We start from the raw sequence: 19,695 nt of genomic DNA, 5'->3' as shown, positions 1-19,695 counted from the left end.
CTGAGTAGTATTCCATAGTATATATATACCAAAGCTTTTTAATCCACTTGTCCACTGATGGACACTTGGGCTGTTTCCAGATCTTTGCTATTGTGAACAATGCTGCCATAAACATGGGGGTGCATTTCTTCTTTTCAAACAGTGCTATGGTGTTCTTGGGGTATATTCCTAACAGTGGTATAGCTGGGTCAAAAGGCAGTTCAATTTTTAATTTCTTGAGGAATCTCCATACTGTTTTCCACAGTGGCTGCACCAGTCTGCATTCCCACCAGCAATGCAGGAGGGTTCCCTTTTCTCCACATCCTTGCCAGCACTTATTCTGTGTTATTTTATTGATGAGCGCCATTCTGACTGGTGTGAGGTGATATCTCATTGTGGTTCTAAATAGCATTTCTCTAATCATTAATGATGTTGAACATTTTTTCATATGTCTATTGGCCATCTGTGTGTCCTCTTTGGAGATGTGTCTATTCATTTCTTTTGCCCATTTTTGGATTGGATTGTTTGTCTTCCTGGTATTAAGCTTTACAAATTCTTTATAAATTTTGGTTATTAACCCCTTATCAGACGCAATGTCAAATATATTCTCCCATTGTGTAGTTTGTCTTTTTATTCTGTTCTTATTGTCTTTAGCTGTGCAGAAGCTTTTTAGTTTGATAAAGTCCCATTTGTTTATCCTGTCTTTTATTTCACTTGCCTGTGGAGACAAATCAGCAAATATATTGCTGTGAGAGATGTCAGAGAGCTTACTGCCTATGTTTTCTTCTAAGATGCTTATGATTTCCCAGCTTATATTTAAGTCTTTTATCCATTTTGAGTTTATTTTTGTGAGTGGTGTAAGTTGGTGGTCTAGTTTCATTTTTTTGCAGGTAGCTGTCCAATTTTTCCAACACCATTTGTTGAAGAGGCTGTCTTTACTCCATTGTATTTCCTTACCTCCTTTGTCAAATATCAGTTGTCCATAGAGCTGTGGGTTTATTTCTGGGTTCTCTGTTCTGTTCCATTGATCTATGTGCCTGTTCTTATGCCAGTACCATGCTGTTTTGAGTACACTGGCCTTATAATCAAACTTGATATCCGGAAGTGTGATACCTCCCACTTTATTCTTCCTTTTCAAGATTGCTGAGGCTATTCGTGTTCTCTTTTGGTTCCATATAAATTTTTGGAATATGTGTTCTATTTCTTTGAAGTAAGTCATTGGTATTTTAATCGGTATTGCATTGAATTTAAAAAGTGCTTTGGGTAATATAGACATTTTAATGATGTTTATTCTTCCTAACCATGAGCACGGTATATGCCTCCACTTATTCATATCTTCCCTGATTTCTTTTATCAATGTTTTATAATTTTCTGAGTACAAGTCTTTAATCTCCTTGGTTAGATTTATTCCTAGGTACTTTATTATTTTGGTTGCAATGGTAAAGGTTATTGATTCCTTGATTTCTCTTTCTGACAGTTCATTATTAGTGTATAAAAATGCCTCTGATTTCTGAGTATTGATTTTATATCCTGCCACCTTGCCAAATTCATTTATCAGGTCTAGTAGTTTTTTGACTGAGACTTTAGGGTTTTCTATATACAATATCATATCATTTGCAAATAATGATAGTTTTAATTCCTCTTTTCCAATTTGGATGCCTTTTATTTCTTTTTCTTGTCTGATTGCTGTGGTTAGGACTTCCAGAACTATGTTGAATAAGAGTGGTGAAAGGGGGCACCCCTGCCTTGTTCCTGATCTTAAGGGGATTGCTTTTAATTTTTGCCCATTGAGTATGATGTTGGCTGTGGGTTTGTCATAGATGGCCTTTATCATGTTGAGATATGTTCTCTGTATTCCCACTTTGCTGAGAGTTTTGATAATGAATGGGTGCTGGATTTTATCAAATGCTTTTTCTGCTTCTATTGAAATTATCATGTGGTTTTTCTCCTTTCTTTTGTTTATGTGATGAATCACATTGATTGATTTGCGAATATTGTACCAGCCTTGCCTCCCCAGAATAAATCCCACTTGATCATGGTGTATGATTTTTTTCATATATTGATGGATCCGGTTTGCTAATTTTTTGTTGAGGATTATTGCATCTAAGTTTATCAGGGATATTGGCCTATAATTTTCTTTTTTTGTGTTGTCTTTGCCTGGTTTTGGAATCAGAATTATGCTCGCTTCATAAAAGGAGTTTGGAAGTCTTTCTTCCTCTTGATTTTTTTGAAATAGCTTGAGAAGGATAGGAGTTAGTTCTTATTTGAATATTTGGTAGAATTCACTTGTGAAGCCATCAGGCCCAGGACTTTTCTTTTTTGGAGTTTTTTGATAGCGGTTTCAATCTCATTTGTTGTAATTGGTCTATTTAGGTTTTCTGATTCTTCTAGATTGATTTTTGGAAGATTATATGATTCAAGGAATTTGTCCATTTCATCTAGGTTGTCTAGTTTTTTGGTGTACAGTTCTTCATAGTATTTTCTTACAATATTTTGTATTTCTGTTGTGTCAGTTGTTATTTCTCCACTCTCGTTTCTAATTTTATTTATTTGAGTCCTCTATCTTTTTTTCTTGGTGAGTCTCATTAAAGGTTCATCAATCTTGTTTACCTTTTCAAAGAACCAGCTCCTGGTTTCATTGATCCTCTGTATTGTTTCTTTAGCCTCTATGTCATTTATTTCTGCTCTGATCTTTATTATTTCCTTCCTTCTACTAGCTCTGGGCTTTACTTGCTGTTCTTTTTCTAGTTCTTTTAGATGCAGTGTTAAGTTGTTTATTTGAGCTTTTTCTAGCTTCTTGAGGTATGCCTGTAATGCTATAAACTTCCCTCTCAGGACTGCTTTTGCTGCGTCCCATAAATTTTGAGTTGATGTATGCTCATTTTCGTTTGTTTCTAGAAATTTTTAAATTTCTTCTTTGATCTCAATGTTAACCCATTCGTTATTTAATAACATGCTATTTAGTTTCCAAGTGTTTGAATGTTTTTCAATTTTTCTATTGTGGTTGATTTCTAGTTTAATGCCATTGTGATCAGAGAAAGTGCTCAATATGATTTCAATTTTCTTAAATTTCTTGAGACCGCTTTTGTGTCCTAACATGTGGTCTATTCTAGAGAATGTACCATGAGCACTTGAAAAGAATGTATATTCTGCTGTTTTAGGGTGAAAGGTTCTGAAGATATCTATTAAATTGAGTTGATCTAATATGTCCTTTAAGTCTGCTGTTTCTTTGTTAATTTTCTTTCTTGAGGATCTATTTAATGATGTTAATGGGGTTTTGAAATCCCCTACTATTATAGTATTGCTATTGATCTCGCCCTTTAAGTCCATCAAAGTCTGCTTTATATATTTAGGTGCTCCTATATTAGGTTTGTAGATATTTATAATGGTTATATCTTCCTTTTGGATTGCTCCCTTTATCATTATGTAATGACCTTCTTTATCTCTAACTATGGTGTTTGTTTTAAAGTCCAATTTGTCTGATATAAGTATTTCTACCCCAGCTTTTTTTTCATTTCCATTTGCGTGAAATATTTTTTCCATCCTTTTATCTTCAGTCTGTGTGCATCTTTTGATTTAAGGCAGGGGTCTCAAACTCACGGCCCACGGGCCGCATGCGGCCCGCCGAACAATTTTGTGCAGCCCGCAGATGAACTTCGTGGATTAGTCTGCAGGCCGCACAAAATTGTTCGGTGGGCCGCATGCGGCCCGCGGGCCGCGAGTTTTAAGACCCCTGATTTAAGGTGTGTCTCTTGTAGACAGCATATGTATGGGTCCTGTTTTCTTATCCATGCAACTACCCTATGTCTCTTGATCAGATCATTTAATTCATTAACATTTAAGGTTATTACTGATATGTAATTGTTTATTGCCATTTTTTTCTTTAAAACTGTATTCCTCTTTTGCTATATTCTTTTTTTCCTATGATCATTTACAACAGGTCCCTTAGCATTTCTTGCAGCCTTGGTTTGGTTGCAGTGAATTTGTTGAGGTTTTTTTTTGTCTGTAAAGCTTTTTATTTCTCCTTCAATTTTAAATGATAGCCTTGCTGGATAAAGTAGTCTTGGTTGTAGGTTCTTGTTCTGCATTACTTTGAATATTTCTTGCCATTCCCTTCTGGCCTCAAGTGTTTCTGTTGAGAAGTCAGAAGTCATCCTTATGGGGGATCCTTTGTAGATGATAGTCTTTTTTTCTCTTGCAGCTTTTAATATTTTCTCTTTATCATTTAGCTTTGGTATTTTAATTATGATGTGTCTTGGTGTTGGTTTCTTTGGGTTTCTCCTTAATGGAGTTCTCTGTGCTTCCTGAACATGTGAAATGTTTTCCTGACTTAATTGGGGGAAGTTTTCCGCTATGATATGTTTGAACAAAGTTTCTATCCCTTGTTCTTTCTCTTCTTCTTCAGGAACCCCTATGATGCAGATGTTATTTCTCTTCATGTTGTCACAGAGCTCTCTTAGAATTTCCTCAGACTTTTTGAGTCTCTTTTCTATTTTCTGCTCTGCTTCTGTGCCTTTATTTATCATGTCCTGTAACTTGCTGATTTGATTCTCTGCTTCATCCATTCTGCTCTTAATTCCTTCCATTATATTCTTTATTTCAGATATTGTATTTGTCATTTCTGACTGATTCTTTTTTATTATTTCAATGTCCTTTTTTATATTTATTATCTAAATAAAGGTTTTTGTAATAGCCATCTATGGTTGTTCTAATATCTTTGAGCATCCTAACAATCGTTATTTTAAATTCTGCATCTGGTAATTTGATTATATCTGATTCACTTAGGTCCTTTTCTGGGGATTTCTCTTGGTTTATTTGTGTTGTATTTCTCTGCCTCCACATTTTCTCTTCACAGGAGTGGCTGTGATCACGCACTCAGGTGCACAAGTGTTGGTGGCCTTGGTCTTTGTCCCACCCCCGTGTGTGATGTTATGCTCAGTCCTGAGGGCATTGGTGAGCACCTTTGCTCAGCTGCGGGTCTCTGCCTGTTTCTGGGCTTTTGCCCTGCCCTTGCAGGAGGAGCCCACTCGAGGAATGGCTGCTAGCCTTGGCTTTACCGCGGGGCAGGACTGCGTGCTCAAGCTCAGCTCTGTAGTGGAACTCCACCTCTTCTGGGCTTTTGGCTCCACCCCCGCGGGAGGAGCCGGCTACCAAGTCAGACCGCAAGCCTGGGTTGCACGGGCGGGGCAAGGCCGTGCTCCTTTGCCCTTGCTCAGGGGCTGGTTCCACCCTTTCTGGGGTTCCCGCTCTTCTCCCGCAGGCTGGATTACAGGCTGCTGGCAGCTGAGCTTGACTGCTTTTGCATGCCCCCTTCTCCCCAGCCGGGCAAAATTAAGCTCACACCTGAGCCCAGTGGTGGCCAGCTGGTTTCTGCCCCTGCCAGCAGAACCGCGTTTTTGTCTCTCGCTGCCGCCCGCCCTCCTGCGAACCCTCAGCCGCGTGGGTGGGGGCGTTGCAGCTCGGACCCTAAGACTCACTACTGTAGACCCAAATGCTCCCTCCTTTTATGTGACTCTGCTCTGAGTGCCGTGGGAGAGCTTGTTTGGCTGCTCTCCTGCTTCCCTTTGCTGGTATTGCTGTTTCCGGGGGAAATAATCACTTCAGCTTTGGGGAGTGACTTGTCCCAGGAGTTAGGGTGTCTATCTCCCAAAATGTTTCTCCCTGTGCCTCCTAGATTACACTCTCTTCCTGTTACTCTGGTCCTCTCCTCTCTCCCCGTCCCCAGGAGCCCCAGGTGAGTGGTTGTGAGAGAGATGTTCTGCGCGGTCCCTTTAAGAAGGATCCTGGGTCTGAGAAATCAGACTCTTTCTCACAAACAGTATCCTGACTTGTTTCCAGCTAAATACTGTCCTTACGCCTCTTCTGGGCTCTGGAGCTGCAGGCTGGGGCTTTGTTCCTGGGGCTCAGGACCCTTCCCCCTCTGCTAAACTCACTTCCCGCCTCGCGAGTCTCTCCCTGCTGCCGTTCACTCTGGGGAGCTGGGCAGCCCTCTCCACGTTTCTGCTTTTCCTACCAGTCTCGGTGTGGCTTCTTCAGTGTTCCTTGGTTGAAGAGTCCTCTTAGTTTAGTCCAAAGTTGGTTTTTCCAGATGACAGTTCTTAAATTTAGTTTGTAATCCACTTTGGGTCTGGGAGGTAGATGTTGGTACGTCCGCCTACTCCAGTGCTATCTTGTCTCTCCTCACGGACTGATTTAATGTCAGAAAATATTTTCACGAACCGGCCTTTAGGGTGGGACAGATAAATGTATCACGTGACCGAGACAAGCATCAAGAGTGAGTCTTAGATGAATGTAACAGAGGGAATCTGGTCATTTTAAAAAAAATAAAACATTGTTCAGACTTAAATATAAATAAAACGGAAATAATGTAAGTTATTTATTCTTTCTCTGTGGACCAGTACCAAATGGCCCACAGACCGGTACTGGTCCACAGCCTGGGGGTTGGGGACCACTGATTTAGAGGACAAGATAAACAAAAGCATGGAAGCAGAGCAGCGAAAAGAAAAGAGGCTCAAAAATTCTGAAGAAACTCTAAGAGAGCTCTTTGACAATATGAAGAGAAACAATATCCGCATCATAGGGGTTCCTGAAGGAAAAGAAAACAAACAAGGTACAGAGAACCTATTTGAAGAAATCATAGCTGAAATTTTTCCTAAATTGATGAAGGAAAATGTCACACAAGTTCAAGCACCACAGAGTTCCATTTAAAAAGAAACCAAAGAGGCCTACAGCAAGACACATCATAATAAAAGTGTCAAAGTTAAGAGACAAAGAAGAATACTAAAAGCTGCAAGAGAAAAGCAGTTAATTACCTACCAGAGGAGCCCCAATAAGGAAGACATCGAACTTCTCAACAGAAACACTTGAGGCCAGAAGAGAATGACAAGAAATATTCAAAGCAAGAGCCTACAAACAAGACCTCTTTATCCAGCAAGGATAATATTTAAAATTGAGGGAGAAATAAAAAGCTTTCCAGACCAAAAAAGAAAAAAACACAAGAAATTCATTAAAACTAAACCAGTACTGCAAAAAAAGTTAAGGGGCTTGCTGTAAAAAGAGTAAAACAAACAAACAAACAAACAAGAACAAGAAAAAGAGGCTTGTCAATTTAAAGAATAAAATGGCAATAAACAACAATATATCAATAATAACCTTAAAGGTAAATGGATTAAATGCTCCAATCAAAAGACATTGGGTAGCTACATGGATAAGAATACAGGACCTGTACATATGCTGTCTACAAAGAGACCTAATTAAGAACAAAAAAATACACATAGACTAAAAGTGAAAGTATGGAAAAAATGATTTCACACAAATGAAAATAAAATATATGTGGGGTAGCAATACTTATGTCTGACAAAATAGCCTATAAAATGAAAGCTATAGTCAGGGATAAAGAAGTTCACTACATAATGATAAAGGGAACAATTCAACAAGAGGACATAACCATTAAAAATATCTATGAGCCTAATATAGGAGCACCTAAATATATAAAGCAGATTTTGATGGATATAAAGGGCGAGATCAACAGCAATACTATAATAGTAGGGGATTTTTTTTAATTTTATTCAAGCTTTTACCCCAAACAACATATTGTTTGCACATCACAAATTGCTTTGTAAACAGAAAGGCATGTATACAGTTGCTCTGAATTCTGTAATGTTCTGACGGCTTCCTGTCCGGCATCTAGAGAGGCCTGGCCCTTGGTGGCCACCTCATTGAGAAGGGCTAATGAGTCATCATTTAAGCAAACTCTCTACACATGAACATAAAACCCCGTGAAGGAACTAGCAACTTCGAATGCTTTAACAGGGTATCTTTCCAGGGTTGTCTGATTTTGTTCATTCCTAAAAGAAAGGGAGAAGGCACACGAGAGGTCTTTCTCTGAACTGAAACTGTCCTGTGCAGGAACCTGACTTACAGAATGAGCTAAAGCACTGGTTCAATGACTCAAAGTACCAAGAAGAGGAAAAGCAGAGACCAGGCGCCCTAACATTGTCCCGGTTTACAAACAGACAGAAGCTTGAAGAGCTTGTCCAGGCAGTCACGGCAACGAGGAGCTCTTCACTGTCCAACATCTTGTCACTAACTGCCCTTACCTACAATGTCACCACAGCCTCAGAAAGGTCCTTTCTAAGAATTAAACTTCACCTATTCCTGCCACAGGTAGGATTGGGTCCAGCTGAGAGATCAAATCGCCAGAGTTCTGCTCTAGAAAAGTAGACAAACAGACTGAAAACTTATGAAAAACAATGTGTTTCACATGCTGCCATCTGTGTTAAAGACGAGGGATCATGCGTGCACACTGATGTCTGCTCTCGTTGGCATGATACTTAAGTCACACAGCGAGCTGGGGCCTGCGAGGGGAGAGTTGCTCCCCTCGCACACGCGGTCACACTCCAAAGTTGTGAGCCACGGGCCTGTGTCACCTACCTCCTTAAATCCACTCCTCCTCTGTTCTTAAGATGAAACGCTGCAAAGCGTCCAGTGGGACCCTGTGGCTCTGAGGCTGGCCAGCGCATCAGGGAGCCCCCTGGCTGGCAGCAGGAGCTAGCTGGCTCACGTGATGTCTCTGCACTCGGCACAGGATAAACCTCTCTGCTCCAAGCACCCTACCCACCTTCACCTTCACCTTCACCTTCACCAGCTGAAACACGCGGGAGTGTTTTCCTGAACAGCTCAGAACTGTGGCCCCCCAGGACTGTCGGGAGGGGCCGAGAGCACAGCAGACTGCACTCACGAATAGTAAGGGATTTTAATACCCCACTAACATCAATGGATAGATCCTCCAGACAGAAAATTAACAAAGAAACAGCAACCTTAAATGACACAGTAGATCAACTGGATTTAATAGATATCTTCAGAACCTTTCACCCCAAAGCAGCAGAATATACATTCTTTTCAAGTGCTCATGGTACATTCTCTAGAAGAAACCACATGTTAGGACCCAAAACAAGTCTCAATAAATTTAAGAAGATTGAAATTGTATCAAGCATCTTCTCTGATCACAATGGCATAAAACTAGAAATTAACTACAATAGAAAAGCTGAGAAACATTTAAATACATGGAGGCTAAATAGCATGTTATTAAATAACAACTGGATAACAAGATCAAGGAAAAAATAAAAAATTTACTTGAAACAAATGAAAATGAACATACAACAACTCAGAATTTATGGGACACAGCAAAAGCAGTTCTGAGAGGGCAGTTCATAGCATTACAGGCATACCTTAAGAAGCAAGAAAAAGCTCAAATAAACAACATAACCCTACATCTAAAAGAACTAGAAAAAGACCAACAAATAAAGCCCAGAGGAAGTAGAAGGAAGGAAATAATAAAGATCAGAGCAGAAATAAATAAAATAGAGGCTAAAAAAAAAATACAGAAGATCAATGAAACCAGGAGCTGATTATTTGAAGAGGTAAACAAGATTGATGAACCTTTAACCAGATTCATCAAGAGAAAAAGAGAGAGGACTCAAATAAAAAAAATTAGAGATGAAAATTGAAAAGTAACAACTGACACCATAGAAATATAAATGATTGTAAGAAAATACTATGAAGATCTGTATGACAAATAATTGGACAATTTAGGCAAAATGGATAAATTCCTAGACATATATAATCTTCCAAACTCAATGTAGAAGAATCAAAAAACCTAAACAGACTGATTACAACAAATAAAATTGAAACAGTTATCAAAAAACTCCCAGCAAATTAACACCCTGGACCAAATGGCTTCACATGTGAATTTTACCAAATATTCAAAGAAGAACTAACACCTATCCTTGTCAAGCTATTTCAAAAAATTCAAGAGGCTGGATGAATTCCAAGCTCCTTTTATGAGGCAAGTATAATCCTCATTCCAAAACCAGGTAACGACACTACAAAGAAAGAGAACTATAGGCCAGTATCCCTGATGAACTTAGATGCTAAAATTCTCAACAAAATATTAGCCAAACAGATCCAGCAATACATGAAAAAAATCATACATCATGATCAAGTGGAATTAATTCTGGGGAGATAAGGATGGTATAATATTCATAAATCAATACAAAAGAAAGGATAAAGATCACATGATAATATCAATAGATGCAGAAAAAGCATTTCATAAAACCCAGCATCCATTTATGATAAGAACTCTCAGCAAAGTGAGAATACAGAGAACATACCTCAACATGATAATGGCCATTTATGACAAATCCATGGCTAACATCATACTCAATGGGCAAAAATTAAAAGCAATCCCCTTAAGATTCCAAACAAGGCAGGGGTGCCCCCTTTCACCACTCTTATTCAACATAGTTCTGGAAATCCTAGTCACAGCAATCAGACAAAAAAGAAAGAAAGAAAGAAAGAAAGAAAAGGCATACAAGTTGGAAAAGAAGAAGTAAAACTATCATTATTTGCTGATGACATGATTCTGTACATAGAAAACCCTAAAGTCTCAGTCAAAAAAACTACTAGACCTGATAAACGAATTTGGCAAGGTAGCAGGATATAAAATTAATATTCAGAAGTCAGTGGAATTTTTATACACCAACAATAAACTGTCTGAAAAAGAAATTAAGGAAACAATCTCCTTCACTATTGCAAAAAAAATAAATAAATAAAAGTACCTAGGAGTAAATTTAACCAAGGAGGTAAAGAACTTGTACTAACAAAATTGTAAAACATTGTTAAAAGAAATCAAGGAAGATACAACCATGTGAAAACAAATACCGTGTTCATGGATAGGAAGAATAAACATCATTAAAATGTCTATATTACGTAAAGCAATCTATAGATTCAGTGCAATTCCTATTAAAATACCAATGACATATTTGAAGATATAAAACAAATAACCAAAAAATTTATATGGAACCAAAATAGAACACGAATAGCTTCAGCAATCTTGAAAATGAAGAATAAAATGGGAGGTATCACACTTCCTGATATCAAGTTACATTACAATACCTGGCCATAGTAATCGAAACAGCTTGGTACCGGCATAAGAACAGGCATATAGATCAATGGAACAGAACCGAGAAACCAGAAATTAATCCACTACTTTATGGTCAATTGATATTTGACAAAGGAGGTAAGAGTATACAATGGAGTAAAGACATTCTCTTTAATAAATGGTGTTGGGACATTGGACAGGTACATGCAGAAAAATGAAACTAGACCACCAATTTACACCATTCACAAAAATAAACTCAAAATAGATTAAAGACTTAAATGTAATTCATGAAACCATATATATCTTGGAAGAAAACATAGGCAGAAAACTCTCTGATATCTCTCATAGCAATTATTTTTGCTGATTAAACTCCACAGGCAAGTGAAATAAAGGATAAATTGAACAAATAGAATTATATCAAACTAAAAAGCTTTTGCACAACTAAAGACCCCATGAACAAATAAAAAGACAACCCATAGAATGGAAGAACACATTTGCCAATACATCTGATAAGGGGTTAACCAAAATTTATAAAGAACTTGTAAAACTGAACACCAGAAAGAAACAATCCAATCAAAAAATGGGCAAAAGAACTGAATAAACACTTCTCCAAAGAGGACATACAAATGGCCAATAGGCATATGAAAAAATGTTCAATGTCACTAATCATCAGAGAAATGCAAATTAAAACCGCAATGAGATACCACCTCACACCTGTCAGAATGGCGTTCATCAACAAAACAACACAGAATAAGTGCTGGCGAGGGTGTGGAGAAAAGGGAACCCTCCTGCACTGCTGGTGGGAATGCAGACTGGTGCAGCCACTGTGGAAAACTGTATGGGGTTTCCTCAAAAAATTAAAAATGGAACTGCCCTTTGACCCAGCTATTCCACTTTTAGGAAAATAGCCTAAGAATATCAAATCAGTGAGTCAAAAAATATGCATCCCCATGTTTATTACAGCATTGTTTACAATAGCCAAGATCCAGAAACATCTTAAGTGTCCGTCAGTGGACCAGTGGATTAAAAAGCAGTGGTACGCCTGACCTGTGGTGGCGCAGTGGATAAAGCATCGACCTGGAAATGCTGAGGTTGCCGGTTTGAAACCCTGGGCTTGCCCGGTCAAGGCACATATGGGAGTTGATGCTTCCAGCTCCTTCTCTCCTCTCTCTCTCTGTCTCTCCCTCTCCTCTCTAAAATGAATAAATAAATAAATTCAAAATGGTGTTGCTAATGCTAAGTTTAAAAAAAAAAAAAGCAGTGGTACATACACACAATGAAATACTACATGGCTGTGAAAAAGAAGGAAATCTTACCTTTTGTGACAGCATGAATAGACCTTGAGATTATTATGCTAAATGAAATAAGCCAAAGAGATAAAGAAACATATCATATGATCTAACATATTTGTGAAATCTAGTGAACTGAGGAATAGAATAGAGGCAGAGGTGGGGTCACAGGGACTAGAGGCACAGTAGTCAGAGAGAACGGGGATTAGGAGATGGAAACAGAGAAGGTAAAAGGATTAGTGAAACTATATATGCATAACACAGACTTACAGATAATAGGGGAGAAAGTAGGGGGAGGGGGTAAAGGGGTATAAAAAGAAACACAGGGGTGGTGGATGAGGGAGTATTATTCAGTGGGACACTTGAATCTATGTAAACACAATAAATTAAAAATTAATAAAAATTTAAAAACTTAATATCATAACTAATAATATATACTGTGGCATATCTGCTGAAAATCTAACCCTGAAATATACATAACTACATGCAAACATACACACAGAAGACATACATAATAAGATATTAATTTAATCATTGGAGAATCAGGGTGAAGCCTGTCCAGAAATTCTTTATATCATTTTCACAACTCTTCTATATCTTTAAAATTACTACCAAAAATAAATAAAATAAATAAATAAAATAAAATAAAATAAAACCATTACCAAATAAAAAGTTGAAAATCCTGTCCCGCTGGAACAATGACTAAGAAGAAAGGAGCCCAGGGCATCACAGGAATCAGGGACAGTGTCCTCTAGGACTCCAGTCCCTCTGCCTCTGGGACACACAGCTCCCCAAAGGGCAGTCAGAAAGTAGCCCCAGGCTTGGGGACTGTGTTTCAGCCGCTCATTAGTAATTGTTATCTTCAGACTCCTTTCCCTGGAGCTGGTTGAGGAGAATGAAGGTCTAGAAGGGCCAGGGCCACAGATGTTTCTTCTCTGTGTCTGGACCTAAGGCCTCCTGAAGAAACCTGAGGAGTCGGGCAGCAGTCTGGAGCAGAAGGGGTCTGACTCAGCAGTGACGGGCACAGGTCAGAGGGGCTGGGACTCTGCCCTTGGCGATGGGTCTGCCTGTGTGCTATGCGTCATGTGGGACTCTGTGTCCATGACTGTGTGTGTGTCTGCATGTATTGTGTCTGTTTCAGTATGTGCTTGTCTGATAGATGAGTGTGTGCTATGTATCTAACTCACAGCCTGACCCTCTTCCTGAGTTAGACATTATATAGGCCTTGTTGTAGTGGGTATAGACCAAGTGACCACCCTCCTGCTGTGTGACTAGGGACTCCTGGTCCATGTCTGTGACCATAAACACCTGCAGCACAGTTGGGTATCGGGAGTGAGATTGTCGTCTCAGCTGCTGGACAAGAAGACGACGACCTCACAGAGGCCCAAGGTCAGAGAGGGCTCACACCTCTCTCCACAGGGTGTGCTGCTGCCCATGCCAGCAGTGTTTGTGGGTGACACACTTGTGGCTGAGAGCAGACAGGTCTATTGGTTGGTTTTCCCAGTGTGTGTGTTACCATGTGTATGAGGGGGCGGGAACATATCTCTCTGTAATAGGAGCAAGTGTGCTGATGGAGTACTGAGTGTGTGGCTGGGTGTGCATGTGTGTGTTGGTGTGTGTTTCCTATGTAATTTTTGAATTGTGTGTGATCAAGTGTGTTCCTGATGACATTTGTGTACAGTGCCTGAATTATGCATATATGGTGAGTAGAGTGTTTAACACATGTCATAATTCAAGTATGTTGTGCATTGTGAGTGTGAATGTGGTTGTGTGGTATAGGTCTTGCTTTAAGTGTGACATATGACTTGTATGTATGTATATGAATGTTTATGAGCTGAACCACATACTGGCGACCTGTCCCTTAGGATGGGATCTTAGTCACAGGTGACTGGAATCTTCAAATCAGCACTCTGTGTGTATTTGTGTGTGTGTGTGTGTGTATGTGTGTGTTGTGGGTATATGATCTGCTTCTGTGACCTTAAAGTATTTTCTGAGATGTCTTCCTGCTGGGGCACCAGGAGCTGAGATAACCAAAGTCTTAAGTTCCTGTTTCTTGAAATGGCTCTTGTATCGTTTTCATGAACCTGTGTGTGACTGAGTTATTTACAATTTTGCAACCCTTTCTTTACTTTTATTAAACATCCCATGGCAAAAAAAAAGGTATTTCAGGCATCAAACTGTCTGAAGTTTTGGGAATAATCACTATCAAACTGCAATGAAACACTGGGAAATTTAACGAAATCCTCTGCCTCAGTTTCCACATGTATAAAAAGGAAAGAATTATACTTGTCTCATGAATCTTGTGGATACCTTCGGTAAATATTTATATAAATAGAAGTCAATGTATTTGAGAATGTTCTATTACTTGAAAAGATTATGAATATGTAGGAATTTAATTAGCTAGGAAAAGGACTAAGAACATTTTGGATAACTTTGTGTCCTTACAGCTACAAAATAATATCATTGTGCTTGACTCCCCTAACCAACAAAAGGGAGGATCCCACTTGTGATGGTTAGGAGTGTGGGTTCTAATCACACAGAAATGTTAGATTGAACCTGGGAAGCAGTAATAATTTTTAATCTATAAAAAGTGGTAGTACATCCAGTTATATACATTACATATCACATATAGATAGAGATATAAAGATATACATGTGTGTGTGTGCCATTCTGTCGCCAACTACACTGTTGTGTGCCCACAGCAATTGTATCATTTAGGTTTCTATTTCTTAAAAGCTAAAATAGCTGAAAGGACACATAATTTTAGTGCAGCTGTGACGAGATCTTAAACTCTGGGAATTTAGTCTGACGTGTGGATTTACTTTGTATACATAGGTAAAGTCCTCAGCCCAGTACCCAAATGTTTACCTAAATATTCAACATCATTAAAAAAATATTTTGAAGACTGTTCAGACATCAAGTAACTTTAAGTGTCCATCTGTTTGAAGACTGTCCATGATTTTACAGTTGTAGGTCAATGGGACCGGGCAGGTTCACTGGAGTGTGACAATGCTCCAACAATATCAACTCTGCACTGGAGTGTCTTTTATGTTTTTATTTCTATTTTCTGAGAGAGAGATAGACAAGAAGGACAGAGAGAAGGAGAAAGATAAAAAGCATCAACTCTTACTTGCTTCATTTAGTTGTCTATTGATTGTTTCTCCTAATTTGGCTTCAAGCTAACAACCTTGGGCTCAAGTCAGTAACATAGGGATGACATGGAGAACCTGCACTCAAGCTGGAAAGGAGGTGCTCAAGCCAAGAAACACACGTGTTAGCTGCTGACCTTGTGGATTTGAACCAGAAACATCAGCATCCTGTGTGGATGCTCTATCTACTCCACCACCACCAGTCAGGCTGTAGCCTCATGTTTTTTAAGGTATAAGCCACTAATACCAATTTTGTGGGATCGATGCTCTTTATGCCACAGTGAGTCAGTGTGGTGTGGCTCTGGCCTGGGGGAGAAATGATCCCTCTGTGCCCATCACGATCTAACCTCACAGAAGTGGGGACCTTGCTCTTTGTGTTCACTGCTGCATCTCCGTCCTTAGTGCCTCAAGACACAGACTTAGTATCAGTAAACTATGGTTCAAGGAAACTGTGAACGCCCTTTTGCTTCTGTGTAAAAAACTCTTGTTGGCTGCGTTAGGAGTGCAATATTTTCCTGGATCCTCACTGGGATAGTGTGAAGGATGCACGCACATACAGGTGTCATAAATTAATAACTGTGTAGTCAAACATTCATGTTGTTCCCGGAAAATGACAGTAGAAGATGTGATGTTCTTGGGCATCCTTTCCAGGTTGCTGAGAGTCCCAAACCTCCTTCCTCCCCAGCAGACGGGGAGCAGCATGGGGCCCGAGAACCAGAGCAGCGTGTCCGAGTTCCTCCTCCTGGGGCTCCCCATGCGGCCAGGGCAGCAGCGCGGGTTCTTCACCCTGTTCCTGGGCATGTACCTGACCACGGTGCTGGGAAACCTGCTCATCATCCTGCTCATCAGGCTGGACTCCCGCCTGCACATGCCTATGTACTTCTTCCTCAGCCACTTGGCCTTCTCTGACATTTCTCTGTCATCCGTCACTGTCCCGAAGATGCTCACGAACATGCAGACTCGGCAACAATCCATCTCCTATGTGGGATGCATTGCTCAGGTGTATTGTTTCATACTTTTTGTTTGTATAGACAATTTCCTTCTGGCAGTGATGGCATATGACAGGTATGTGGCCATCTGTCACCCTCTACGCTACACCACCATCATGAGGGAGGGGCTGTGTGTGCTGCTGGTGGCTGGCTCCTGGATTGTTTCCTGTGGCACTGCCCTGACACACACCCTCCTCTTGGTCCGGCTGTCCTTCTGTGCTGAAAACACCATCAGCCACTTCTTCTGTGACCTTGCTGCACTCCTGAAGCTGAGCTGCTCTGACATCTCCCTCAATGAGCTGGTCATCTTCACCGAGGGAGGAATGGTTTTATTCTTGCCTTTGGGTGTTATTTTGGGCTCATATGTTTATATAGGAATCATCATCCTGAGGGTCCCCTCCACTGTGAAACTCTTTAAAGCCTTTTCCACCTGTGGCTCCCATCTCTTTGTGGTGTCCTTATACTACGGGACAGTTGCAAGTGTATATTTTTTCTCCTCATCATTGGGTTCAAAGGATATCATTGCTTCGGTCATGTACATGGTAGTTACCTCCATGCTGAACCCCTTCATCTACAGCCTGAGGAACAGAGATATCAAACAGGCCTTGAAAATATTTGTCAATAGGGTTAAAGTTTTTAAGTGGCAATCACTAAATCCTCATATTGCAGTCAGAAGCAAGTGAGATATAGCTCCTAAAGTTATTGTATGGTTGTCATCTCCTTATAACTTTATTGAATAGGCATTTTTTTTGTCATGTGTATGTGTTGTTAATATGTCAAGTTGGTCATGTTTGCCACCTGGATCGTTAAGAATTATTTATTTCTGATTAATGTAGTTTCCTTGTTCTTTGTCTATTTTAAGATGTATGCAAAATCTTATGCAAAACATTGCACAATTCTAAATGCGGATTTTTATTTTGTTCTTTGAGACATGTCTGTCTTTCTGTATATTGTGAGAACATACTGACTTAGCATCATGAACATCTGTTCATCATGAACTTGGATTTTCTTTAAACCCATTCCTTTATGCTGGCTTACACCAGCTTTAAGCTGATTTGGTGTATTTCTTCCCAACTCACATTCAGTGACATAGTGTTGGAAGACCTCAATCAGCCATGGTTGGACTAATTATACTATGAAAATGGGCAGGTACTACAAAGCGAGGCTTTATAAAAAAGAGAGAGGAAGATTTTTATAAGTATATTTAACAACACACCACTCTGTTTATGATTAGAAGATATCTGTACCAATGGGTCCTACTTAATACCTCACCTACTTCTGATATTAGTGAATTACTTTATAGCTGTATCTATAGATCTAGACACATATATACATATAGATAAACAGAGATATTGTAATAGTATAGGAAGCAATAATGAAGCTTTCTTGAGGTTAATGTTTACATGGTATTTCTTTCCCATCATTTTACTCTTTTTTATGAGCTTATCTCTGTGAGATGTCTGTTCATTGTTAATTGTGTAAAGTTCAATTTTGCTATTTTTATGTTGAACAACATATAATATCAATGGACAATTTAATTACTGACATCTAAAGTAATCATAATATATTGGAGTTTTTATTTTCCATATTACAATGCATTTCATTTGATACACCTGTTTCACATTTATTCTCTTGCCTTCCTCCTTTTAATTTAATAAATACATGTTTTGTTACTCTAACACCCCTCGTAAACATATTAATCATTCATTATTATTATAATTTTATAATTCTTTTCTGTGCATGTGTTGACATTACTTTTTACTTTCTTCTTAAATATTTAAATTGCATTTTAATATTAAAACCATGAAATTTACCATTTTAGTCTTCTGATGTCTACAATTCATTGACATTAAGGACACTTATCACCCATATCACATTTGCAACCCCTAAAGTACACACTGTAAAACATCAATACATTTAAGTATTTCTCAGATGTGAAAAAAATAAGAACAAAGATAGCTATGAATCAATATGGAGAAATATCAGGATACCTTATTAAATGGAAAAAAGCAACATGTAAAGCAGCACTTATAGCATGCTACTTTATATGTAAAAATAAAATAAAAATAAAATGTATATATGTCTGCCTATTTCAGCACACAGAGCCACAGGAAGAATAAATATAAACTAATGACATTGTTTACCTACAGGATGTGGGTCAGAAGAGTCAGAAGATGAGTATGATTATTTGTATAGTTTTGACTATATTGTCTTTTGCCTCTAAAAAATAAATAGAAGTGGTGGTCAGCCTGAGCTGTGGTGGCACAGTGGATAAAGCATCAACCTGGAATGCTGAGGTTGCTGGTTTGAGACCCTGGGCATTCCCGGTCAAGGCACATATGGTAGTTGATGCTTCCTGCTCCCACCCTTCTCTTTCTCTCTAAAATAAAGTATTAAATAAAGTAAAATAAAAAAAGACATAGTGAATAAAGCAAGAGAGAATAAAGCAAAGCAAATAAACCAAACTATACTGCAAATTACTACCACAATTAGACTAAAGATGAAAATAAAATAAGTAACCTAAGTAATTATTGAACCCAGAATCATGTCTATACACAATTATCATTAAAAAAGTAAAAACAAAGTCTTAGCTTCCATGTGTTATTAACTGTGTTATGATTTCAAGATTCTTTTTTTATTAAGTGAGAGGTGGGGTGGTGGGTAGGCAAAGAAAAAGGTTCCAGGATGCACTCAGATAGGGGTCCACCCAGCAAACTCCTTACCTGGTGATGCTCCGCCCATCTGGGGTAGCTGCTTCATTGCTTGGCAACTGAGCTATTTGAGCTCCTGAAGTAAAACCAGGTAGCTATCCTCAGTACCCGGGGTCAACTCGCTCAAACCATTCAAGCCCTGGCTGTGGGAGGGGCAGAGAGAGAGAGAGAAGAGGAAAGGGAGGGGTGGTGAAGCAGATGGTTGATTCTCCTGTGTGTCTTGACTGGGAATTGAACCCTGGACTTCACACAATGGGCCAATGCACTACCACTGAGCACATTAGGCAGGGCTCATTTGAAGATTCTGAAACAGCTCACCATGTGTCCAAAGATTCAGAAAATTAATACAGAGGAAAATGAGTGAGTCCTCATTCATTGGGAAGGTGCTGTGCACATGGAGAAGGAGGGGCTAGAATGAATTCTCTGTTGTCAAACTAGAATTGGAGATGTCAATTTGAACTCATGAATTTAAGAAAGTATAAATAGATAAAAATGTATATGTTTAATGTCAACATATATACTGTTCTCATTACTCATATATTTATTTATTTAGTGAGAAAGAGAGAGGCAGAGAGAGGGACAGACAGGTATGGGGAGAAATGAGAAGCATGAATTCTTCATTGTGGCTCCTTACTT

General features: G+C 39.0%; 1 protein-coding gene across 1 annotated transcript; it reads left to right on the top strand.

Moving 5' to 3' along the window:
- The first annotated feature begins 16,059 nt into the window (after positions 1-16,059).
- Positions 16,060-17,031, top strand: LOC136391201 (olfactory receptor 1J4-like). The gene has a single exon (XM_066362725.1). It carries the CDS (start codon positions 16,060-16,062, stop codon positions 17,029-17,031), a length of 972 nt encoding a protein of 323 aa, XP_066218822.1.
- Positions 17,032-19,695: the final 2,664 nt, after the last annotated feature.

This window comes from Saccopteryx leptura, chromosome 2, assembly GCF_036850995.1.
Source record: "Saccopteryx leptura isolate mSacLep1 chromosome 2, mSacLep1_pri_phased_curated, whole genome shotgun sequence".
Taxonomy (NCBI): domain Eukaryota; kingdom Metazoa; phylum Chordata; class Mammalia; order Chiroptera; family Emballonuridae; genus Saccopteryx; species Saccopteryx leptura.
Note: the sequence above shows the minus strand (reverse complement) of the source record. Positions and strands in the feature narration are given on the sequence as shown.